Below are 12,229 nucleotides of genomic sequence, written 5' to 3'. Positions count from 1 at the left end.
CACACCACACTAGTATAGCATGGCATGGTAGAGGAGAGAGGACAGCACACACACACCACACTAGTATAGCATGGCATGGTAGAGGAGAGAGGACAGCACACACACCACACTAGTATAGTATGGCATGGTAGAGGAGAGAGGACAGCACACACACCACACTAGTATAGTATGGCATGGTAGAGGAGAGAGGACAGCACACACACCACACTAGTATAGCATGGCATGGTAGAGGAGAGAGGACAGCACACACACCACACTATTATAGCATGGCATGGTAGAGGAGAGAGGACAGCACACACACACCACACTAGTATAGCATGGCATGGTAGAGGAGAGAGGACAGCACACACACCACACTAGTATAGCATGGCATGGTAGAGGAGAGAGGACAGCACACACACACCACACTAGTATAGCATGGCATGGTAGAGGAGAGAAGACAGCACACACACCACACTATTATAGCATGGCATGGTAGAGGAGAGAGGACAGCACACACACACCACACTAGTATAGCATGGCATGGTAGAGGAGAGAGGACAGCACACACCACACTAGTATAGCATGGCATGGTAGAGGAGAGAGAACAGCACACACACCACACTATTATAGCATGGCATGGTAGAGGAGAGAGGACAGCACACACACACCACACTAGTATAGCATGGCATGGTAGAGGAGAGAGGACAGCACACACACCACACTAGTATAGCATGGCATGGTAGAGGAGAGAGGACAGCACACACACACCACACTAGTATAGCATGGCATGGTAGAGGAGAGAGGACAGCACACACACACCACACTAGTATAGCATGGCATGGTAGAGGAGAGAGGACAGCACACACACACACCACACTAGTATAGCATGGCATGGTAGAGGAGAGAGGACAGCACACACACACCACACTAGTATAGCATGGCATGGTAGAGGAGAGAGGACAGCACACACACCACACTATTATAGCATGGCACGGTAGAGGAGAGAGGACAGCACACACACACCACACTAGTATAGCATGGCATGGTAGAGGAGAGAGGACAGCACACACACCACACTAGTATAGCATGGCATGGTAGAGGGGAGAGGACAGCACACACACACCACACTAGTATAGCATGGCATGGTAGAGGAGAGAGGACAGCACACACACCACACTAGTATAGCATGGCACGGTAGAGGAGAGAGGACAGCACACACACCACACTAGTATAGTATGGCATGGTAGAGGAGAGAGGACAGCACACACACCACACTAGTATAGCATGGCATGGTAGAGGAGAGAGGACAGCACACACCACACTAGTATAGCATGGCATGGTAGAGGAGAGAGGACAGCACACACACCACACTAGTATAGCATGGCATGGTAGAGGAGAGAGGACAGCACACACACCACACTAGTATAGCATGACACTGTAGAGGAGAGAGGACAGCACACACACCACATTATTATAGCATGGCATGGTAGAGGAGGGAGGACAGCACACACACCACACTATTATAGCATGGTAGAGGAGAAAGGACAGCACACACCACACTAGTATAGCACGGCATGGTAGAGGAGAGAGAACAGCACACACACCACACTAGTATAGCATGACACTGTAGAGGAGAGAGGACAGCACACACACCACACTATTATAGCATGGCACGGTAGAGGAGGGAGGACAGCACACACACCACACTATTATAGCATGGTAGAGGAGAGAGGACAGCACACACACCACACTAGTATAGCACGGCATGGTAGAGGAGAGAGGACAGCACACACACCACACTAGTATAGCATGGCACGGTAGAGGAGAGAGGACAGCACACACACACCACACTAGTATAGCATGGCATGGTAGAGGAGAGAGGACAGCACACACACCACACTATTATAGCATGGCATGGTAGAGGAGAGAGGACAGCACACACACACCACACTAGTATAGCATGGCATGGTAGAGGAGAGAGGACAGCACACACACCACACTAGTATAGCATGGCATGGTAGAGGAGAGAGGACAGCACACACACACCACACTAGTATAGCATGGCATGGTAGAGGAGAGAGGACAGCACACACACACCACACTAGTATAGCATGGCATGGTAGAGGAGAGAGGACAGCACACACACACCACACTAGTATAGCATGGCATGGTAGAGGAGAGAGGACAGCACACACACACCACACTAGTATAGCATGGCATGGTAGAGGAGAGAGGACAGCACACACACCACACTATTATAGCATGGCACGGTAGAGGAGAGAGGACAGCACACACACACCACACTAGTATAGCATGCCATGGTAGAGGAGAGAGGACAGCACACACACCACACTAGTATAGCATGGCATGGTAGAGGGGAGAGGACAGCACACACACACCACACTAGTATAGCATGGCATGGTAGAGGAGAGAGGACAGCACACACACCACACTAGTATAGCATGGCACGGTAGAGGAGAGAGGACAGCACACACACCACACTAGTATAGCATGGCATGGTAGAGGAGAGAGGACAGCACACACCACACTAGTATAGCATGGCACGGTAGAGGAAAGAGGACAGCACACAAACCACACTAGTATAGCATGGCATGGTAGAGGAGAGAGGACAGCACACACACCACACTAGTATAGTATGGCATGGTAGAGGAGAGAGGACAGCACACACACCACACTAGTATAGCATGGCATGGTAGAGGAGAGAGGACAGCACACACACACCACACTAGTATAGCATGGCATGGTAGAGGAGAGAGGACAGCACACACACCACACTAGTATAGTATGGCATGGTAGAGGAGAGAGGACAGCACACACACCACACTAGTATAGTATGGCATGGTAGAGGAGAGAGGACAGCACACACACCACACTAGTATAGCATGGCATGGTAGAGGAGAGAGGACAGCACACACACCACACTATTATAGCATGGCATGGTAGAGGAGAGAGGACAGCACACACACACCACACTAGTATAGCATGGCATGGTAGAGGAGAGAGGACAGCACACACACCACACTAGTATAGCATGGCATGGTAGAGGAGAGAGGACAGCACACACACACCACACTAGTATAGCATGGCATGGTAGAGGAGAGAGGACAGCACACACACCACACTATTATAGCATGGCATGGTAGAGGAGAGAGGACAGCACACACACACCACACTAGTATAGCATGGCATGGTAGAGGAGAGAGGACAGCACACACCACACTAGCATAGCATGGCATGGTAGAGGAGAGAGGACAGCACACACACCACACTATTATAGCATGGCATGGTAGAGGAGAGAGGACAGCACACACACACCACACTAGTATAGCATGGCATGGTAGAGGAGAGAGGACAGCACACACACCACACTAGTATAGCATGGCATGGTAGAGGAGAGAGGACAGCACACACACACCACACTAGTATAGCATGGCATGGTAGAGGAGAGAGGACAGCACACACACACCACACTAGTATAGCATGGCATGGTAGAGGAGAGAGGACAGCACACACACCACACTAGTATAGTATGGCATGGTAGAGGAGAGAGGACAGCACACACACCACACTAGTATAGCATGGCATGGTAGAGGAGAGAGGACAGCACACACACCACACTATTATAGCATGGCATGGTAGAGGAGAGAGGACAGCACACACACACCACACTAGTATAGCATGGCATGGTAGAGGAGAGAGGACAGCACACACACCACACTAGTATAGCATGGCATGGTAGAGGAGAGAGGACAGCACACACACACCACACTAGTATAGCATGGCATGGTAGAGGAGAGAGGACAGCACACACACCACACTATTATAGCATGGCATGGTAGAGGAGAGAGGACAGCACACACACACCACACTAGTATAGCATGGCATGGTAGAGGAGAGAGGACAGCACACACCACACTAGTATAGCATGGCATGGTAGAGGAGAGAGGACAGCACACACACCACACTATTATAGCATGGCATGGTAGAGGAGAGAGGACAGCACACACACACCACACTAGTATAGCATGGCATGGTAGAGGAGAGAGGACAGCACACACACCACACTAGTATAGCATGGCATGGTAGAGGAGAGAGGACAGCACACACACACCACACTAGTATAGCATGGCATGGTAGAGGAGAGAGGACAGCACACACACACCACACTAGTATAGCATGGCATGGTAGAGGAGAGAGGACAGCACACACACACACCACACTAGTATAGCATGGCATGGTAGAGGAGAGAGGACAGCACACACACACCACACTAGTATAGCATGGCATGGTAGAGGAGAGAGGACAGCACACACACCACACTATTATAGCATGGCACGGTAGAGGAGAGAGGACAGCACACACACACCACACTAGTATAGCATGCCATGGTAGAGGAGAGAGGACAGCACACACACCACACTAGTATAGCATGGCATGGTAGAGGGGAGAGGACAGCACACACACACCACACTAGTATAGCATGGCATGGTAGAGGAGAGAGGACAGCACACACACCACACTAGTATAGCATGGCACGGTAGAGGAGAGAGGACAGCACACACACCACACTAGTATAGTATGGCATGGTAGATGAGAGAGGACAGCACACACACCACAATAGTATAGCATGGCATGGTAGAGGAGAGAGGACAGCACACACCACACTAGTATAGCATGGATTGGTAGAGGAGAGAGGACAGCACACACACCACACTAGTATAGCATGGCACGGTAGAGGAGAGAGGACAGCACACACACCACACTAGTATAGCATGACACTGTAGAGGAGAGAGGACAGCACACACACCACATTATTATAGCATGGCACGGTAGAGGAGGGAGGACAGCACACACACCACACTATTATAGCATGGTAGAGGAGAAAGGACAGCACACACCACACTAGTATAGCACGGCATGGTAGAGGAGAGAGAACAGCACACACACCACACTAGTATAGCATGACACTGTAGAGGAGAGAGGACAGCACACACACCACACTATTATAGCATGGCACGGTAGAGGAGGGAGGACAGCACACACGCCACACTATTATAGCATGGTAGAGGAGAGAGGACAGCACACACACCACACTAGTATAGCACGGCATGGTAGAGGAGAGAGGACAGCACACACACCACACTAGTATAGCATGGCACGGTAGAGGAGAGAGGACAGCACACACACACCACACTAGTATAGCATGGCATGGTAGAGGAGAGAGGACAGCACACACACCACACTAGTATAGCATGGCATGGTAGAGGAGAGAGGACAGCACACACACACCACACTAGTATAGCATGGCATGGTAGAGGAGAGAGGACAGCACACACACCACACTATTATAGCATGGCATGGTAGAGGAGAGAGGACAGCACACACACACCACACTAGTATAGCATGGCATGGTAGAGGAGAGAGGACAGCACACACCACACTAGTATAGCATGGCATGGTAGAGGAGAGAGGACAGCACACACACCACACTATTATAGCATGGCATGGTAGAGGAGAGAGGACAGCACACACACACCACACTAGTATAGCATGGCATGGTAGAGGAGAGAGGACAGCACACACACCACACTAGTATAGCATGGCATGGTAGAGGAGAGAGGACAGCACACACACACCACACTAGTATAGCATGGCATGGTAGAGGAGAGAGGACAGCACACACACACCACACTAGTATAGCATGGCATGGTAGAGGAGAGAGGACAGCACACACACACACCACACTAGTATAGCATGGCATGGTAGAGGAGAGAGGACAGCACACACACACCACACTAGTATAGCATGGCATGGTAGAGGAGAGAGGACAGCACACACACCACACTATTATAGCATGGCACGGTAGAGGAGAGAGGACAGCACACACACACACCACACTAGTATAGCATGCCATGGTAGAGGAGAGAGGACAGCACACACACCACACTAGTATAGCATGGCATGGTAGAGGGGAGAGGACAGCACACACACACCACACTAGTATAGCATGGCATGGTAGAGGAGAGAGGACAGCACACACACCACACTAGTATAGCATGGCACGGTAGAGGAGAGAGGACAGCACACACACCACACTAGTATAGTATGGCATGGTAGAGGAGAGAGGACAGCACACACACCACACTAGTATAGCATGGCATGGTAGAGGAGAGAGGACAGCACACACCACACTAGTATAGCATGGATTGGTAGAGGAGAGAGGACAGCACACACACCACACTAGTATAGCATGGCACGGTAGAGGAGAGAGGACAGCACACACACCACACTAGTATAGCATGACACTGTAGAGGAGAGAGGACAGCACACACACCACATTATTATAGCATGGCACGGTAGAGGAGGGAGGACAGCACACACACCACACTATTATAGCATGGTAGAGGAGAAAGGACAGCACACACCACACTAGTATAGCACGGCATGGTAGAGGAGAGAGAACAGCACACACACCACACTAGTATAGCATGACACTGTAGAGGAGAGAGGACAGCACACACACCACACTATTATAGCATGGCACGGTAGAGGAGGGAGGACAGCACACACGCCACACTATTATAGCATGATAGAGGAGAGAGGACAGCACACACACCACACTATTATAGCATGGCATGGTAGAGGAGAGAGGACAGCACACACACACCACACTAGTATAGCATGGCATGGTAGAGGAGAGAGGACAGCACACACCACACTAGTATAGCATGGCATGGTAGAGGAGAGAGGACAGCACACACACCACACTATTATAGCATGGCATGGTAGAGGAGAGAGGACAGCACACACACACCACACTAGTATAGCATGGCATGGTAGAGGAGAGAGGACAGCACACACACCACACTAGTATAGCATGGCACGGTAGAGGAGAGAGGACAGCACACACACACCACACTAGTATAGCATGGCATGGTAGAGGAGAGAGGACAGCACACACACACCACACTAGTATAGCATGGCATGGTAGAGGAGAGAGGACAGCACACACACCACACTAGTATAGTATGGCATGGTAGAGGAGAGAGGACAGCACACACACCACACTAGTATAGCATGGCACGGTAGAGGAGAGAGGACAGCACACACACACCACACTAGTATAGCATGGCATGGTAGAGGAGAGAGGACAGCACACACACACCACACTAGTATAGCATGGCATGGTAGAGGAGAGAGGACAGCACACACACCACACTAGTATAGTATGGCATGGTAGAGGAGAGAGGACAGCACACACCACACTAGTATAGCATGGCATGGTAGAGGAGAGAGGACAGCACACACACCACACTAGTATAGCATGGCACGGTAGAGGAGAGAGGACAGCACACACACCACACTAGTATAGCATGACACTGTAGAGGAGAGAGGACAGCACACACACCACACTATTATAGCATGGCACGGTAGAGGAGGGAGGACAGCACACACACCACACTATTATAGCATGGTAGAGGAGAGAGGACAGCACACACCACACTAGTATAGCACGGCATGGTAGAGGAGAGAGGACAGCACACACCACACTAGTATAGCACGGCATGGTAGAGGAGAGAGGACAGCACACACCACACTAGTATAGCACGGCATGGTAGAGGAGAGAGGACAGCACACACCACACTAGTATAGCACGGCATGGTAGAGGAGAGAGGACAGCACACACACCACACTAGTATAGCATGGCATTGTAGAGGAGAGAGGACAGCCGACAGGCAGAGTTGATTCTTAGCAAGGTGCTTACGAGGGCTAAGCAGATTTCGGAGGTGATTAGCTCATGGAATGGGAGGGAGAGATGGAGGTTCTGTTTGAGGAAAGGGTGAGGGTTAGAGGTCAGAGGTCACAGCTGCTCCTCTCCTTGTAGCTGATGTGGAGTCAAATAATTTCATGTTGGCTGTGAATTTAGTCTTGCTGCTAAATAATTTGTGAATCGCATCTTAATTCTGTGTCGCTGAACAGTTTTCATAAGCTCAATGAGTCTATCAAGATCTTTCCCTCTAGTGTGTGCAGTGAGGCAGTAGCCTACTTCCTGACTCTAACATCAGAGAGCCACAGAGAAGCCTGGACCAACCTGCTGCTCCTCTTCCTCACCAAGGTCCTGAAGATCAGTGACGACAGGGTAAGGATGTCAACCATTAACATCATTCAGACAGGCCACTGATTTGGTCAAGTCATTGCCAGCGATATGTTCAAGAAGCCCTAACCCTGTCTTTGAATGGGGATTCATCTGTAGGAAGATGTTTTATGTCTCTCTCTCTTTCCACAGTTCAAGGCCCATGCGTCCAGGTACTACCCTCTGCTGTGTGAGATCATGCAGGTTGATCTAATCCCAGAACTGCGGGCCGTGCTGCGGAAGTTCTACCTACGCATCGGCATCGTGTTCCAGATCGCCCAGCTGCCTGGACCACCTGCAGAACCAGAACCAGAACTGGAAGTTGAGGTGGAGAGGGGGGAGGTGGCTGGAGAGGAAGCCCAGTGATGGTGCACGTGTAGCGGGCTGGCTGCGAGACCTCTGACTAGGGAAGCCTGGAGTTCTGGAAGTCCTCCTCCCCTCTTGCCTTGGGTTTGTCTACCAACCCTTTAGGACTAGGGTCTCCCATCCCCCAGGGTACTATGAAGGGTGCATCTGACCAGACTTCACCCTTCTGGATTTGGCAGTTACCCAGAATCCACGGTACAGGAAACTCCAGAGTGTCTCTACTGTGAACCTGACTGGTCATGTGACAGAAAATGCCAACTCCCATACACACTACATGGCTAAAAGTATGTGGACAACTGCTCGTCTAACATGTCATTCCAAAATCATGGGCATTTATATGGAGTTGGTCCCCCCTTTGCTGCTATAACAGCCTCCACTCTTCTGGGAAGACTTTCCACTAGATTTTGGAACATTGTTGTGGAGACTTGCTTCCATTCAGCCACAAGAGCATTGGTGAGGTTGGGCACTGATATTGGGTGACGAGGCATGACTCGCAGTCAGCATTCCAATTCATCCTTAAGGTGTTTGATGGGGTTGAGGTCAGGGCTCTGTGCAGGCCAGTCAAGTTCTTCCACAACGATCTCGACAAACCATTTCTGTATGGATCTCCCTTTGTGCACAGGGGCATTGTCATGCTTTAACAGGAAAGGGCCTTCCCCAAACTGTTGCCACAGGATCGTCTAGAATGTCATTGTACGCTGTAAAGTTAAGATTTCCCTTCACTGGAACTAAGGGGCCCGAACCATGAAAAAGCCCCAGACCATTATTCCTCCTCCACCAAACTTTTCAGTCTGCACTGCTCTGGGACAGGTAGCGTTCTGGCATCCGCCAAACCCAGATTCGTCCTTTGGACTGCAAGATGATGAAGGGTAATTCAACACTCCAGAGAACACGTTTCCACTGCTCCAGAGTCCAATGGAGGTGAGCTTTACACCATTCCAGCTGATACTTGGCATTGCTCATGGTGATCTTAGGCATTTCATGAAGCTCCCGATGAACAGCTCTTGTGCTGACGTTGCTTCCAAAGGCAGTTTGGAACTTGGTAGTGTTGCAACAGAGGCCACACGATTTAATGCTCTGCGCGCTTCAGCACTCGGCGGTCCTGTTCTGTGAGCTTGTGTGGCCTATCACTTCGCGGCTGATCCGTTGTTGCTTCTAGAGGTTTCCACTTTACAATGACAGCACTTACAGTTGACCGGGGCAGCTCTAGCAGGGCAGAAATTTGACGAACTGACTTGTTGGAAAGGTGTCATCCTATGACGGTGCCACGTTGATAGTCACTGAGCTCTTCAGTAAGGCCATTCTACTACCAATGTTTGTCTATGGAGATTGCATGGCTGCGTGCTTGATTTTATACACCTGTCAGCAACAGCTGTGGCTGAAATAGTGGAATGCACATACTTTTGGCCATGTAGTGTATCAGAGGAGGTTGAAGTTGTCCCTAGACACTGATCTAAGGCCAGTTTTTGCATTCCCCCTTATGGTTACGGTTATAATATTGGGAGATCAAACTGATCCTAGATCCTATGGGCTACTTATACCCGAAGCCCCTCATATCATGGATGAATGGCTTGGCCTTGTACATGAAGATCTGATTCTCTAACGACTGCAGAATAACTATCACTCAGAGTCAAAATATATTGAAAACGGGTTTGCTTCTTGACATTACTGTATCCTTAAAAGCGATTCTAGAGAATGAAATGGCTTCACGTACATCATGCAATGCAACTGACGAATAATTCAGTGATATGAAATGTGACATTTGTTACTCGATGATAATTCTGATCTTTTCCTGGCTGCACCGCTGATGGCTAACGTTAGCGGCAATCACCTCGTGGATGAAAAAAACAAGTACAGAAAAGCCGCTTTGTAATATAATCTGATAACACTAGATTTTATTTCTGTGTTTTGTTAATTTTTTTCCACAGGATTTTGCTGCACTTGGGGCTCGATTCAATCAGATCCGTTTTAGCTGACATCCGCATAGCGGTTGTCTTGACGGTGTCGGAGGTGGAACTGCCTTCGAGCTGTCAAATCCATCAGTGACTCCTGGCATTATATCTAAAGCGGACATTGCCAATGGCTGCACGGAGTCGCATTAACACACATCCCATGCAGCCTTGTTTACAAGTTGGAACGTGAGATGTGATCTACACCTCCACTAGGCTGATAGAAATCCTCATGATTTAGTTTGATGATTTCTATCTAGCGTACATTTTCTCGTTGTTAACTAATGCGAGTGGGGCGGGTGTGGTAATGATCGTAAGAGCAGCTGCTCACCGATTTGAGGGCTCCAACGCAGTTCCACCTCAGACACCACCAAACATCTGCTATGCGGGTGTCTACTATTGCCGGGTTAATGCTGATCTGATTGAATCTAGGCCCTGATCTCATTATTGAATACACTGGAGATTTTGACTTTTGTGATAATTTATTTACTGGACCACCTCCTGCAGATTGGCCTATATGAGATTTGTAATTGAATGATGACACGACAGAACGCGAAGGGTTAAAATATTCAATTGATATGTTCTGAGGCTTTTTAACTGATAGTCGATAACTGGGCTCTTCCTAAAACTGGGAGGAAAAAGAGCAACTATGGGCCTGTTCAGGAGTTTGCAACGTTACACAACACTCAGCTAGAAATGTATTGTGTAGATATGATTTTCTTTCATGTAATGAAAGTAATTATCTGCTCTATCTGCAATGCTTCTGAATAGGCCCCTGATGTGAGCTGCTTCTGAGTCACAGGTATGTTTATGTTTGAAGTTAGTTTTCAGTGTGTACAAATTAGAATAAATTAATAATATATTTAATTTTCTTTGGTTTGGGGACATGCTGTATGTAAAGGGTAAATTAAGAATGTTAGCTGTGCTTTAAAAGAAGACTTCTGGATGGTGTGTGGATTGGATGTATTCCTTGCTCACGGATGTAGAAAACAAAATGTATATGGTACAGAAATGTAAAGTTTTCTATGTTGAAAAAAGACTTCTGTACAACTTCCTGTACAAAACTGGTCATCATCCGACATTCTAATCAGGTTATAGGTCAATAAAGTTTTTGAACTTGATTTGTTTGACCATTTGATTGGACAATATGAGTCTGTCTTAAGAGAAAAGGATTGAGTACCAAGGACCAGTCTGGACAAAGACAAATTTATAAAGATATTATTTATTTTTTTACCCCAAATCTTTCTATACTGTATATTAACACACATGTTCTTGCTACATACAAACATTGCAACACCAGATACACATTTCATATGTTTTAAATACATATTAATTCTGCAAAAGTACATTCAAAAGGTTACCATAGTTGCTTACACCAGCAGACCAAACCAGTCAAAAGGTTACCATAGTTACTTCCATCAGCAGACCAGAGCCTATACTTCTTCCATACCGTAGTCCTGCAGCTGTAGCCATATCACACAGCAGTGAGAGTGATGCAGCTCAGGGACAGTAATTCTTCACTGTGTACTGGCTGCACACTTATCCAAGCAGACTTGGACCGTCTCAATTGCACACTCCTCACATCCTGTCTCCTTCTCAAAACCCATTGGATGAGAAAGCCAGAGGACCTGCCCCTCGAACCTTCTCTTTTGAAGGAGGCAAAGAGAGAGGACGCAAGAAGTCTACAATTTAGATTTTCCCCGCTCTCTGACGCTGCCCTGCTCCTCCTCACTACATGGAGCTGTTGTACACAGAGACTGAAATATCTCTGCTACTA

General features: G+C 48.5%; 1 protein-coding gene across 1 annotated transcript in view; it reads left to right on the top strand.

Moving 5' to 3' along the window:
* LOC135517253 (brefeldin A-inhibited guanine nucleotide-exchange protein 1-like) overlaps nucleotides 1–11,573 on the top strand; it is a 113,474-nt gene extending 101,901 nt beyond the window's left edge. The window contains 2 exon segments of the mRNA XM_064941381.1: nucleotides 8,026–8,143; nucleotides 8,291–11,573. Of these exon segments, the coding sequence (XP_064797453.1) occupies nucleotides 8,026–8,143; nucleotides 8,291–8,503 (331 nt within the window). The 3' untranslated portion in view covers nucleotides 8,504–11,573.
* Nucleotides 11,574–12,229: the final 656 nt, after the last annotated feature.

Source organism: Oncorhynchus masou, chromosome 28 (genome assembly GCF_036934945.1).
Source record: "Oncorhynchus masou masou isolate Uvic2021 chromosome 28, UVic_Omas_1.1, whole genome shotgun sequence".
NCBI classification, from domain to species: domain Eukaryota; kingdom Metazoa; phylum Chordata; class Actinopteri; order Salmoniformes; family Salmonidae; genus Oncorhynchus; species Oncorhynchus masou.
Note: the sequence above shows the minus strand (reverse complement) of the source record. Positions and strands in the feature narration are given on the sequence as shown.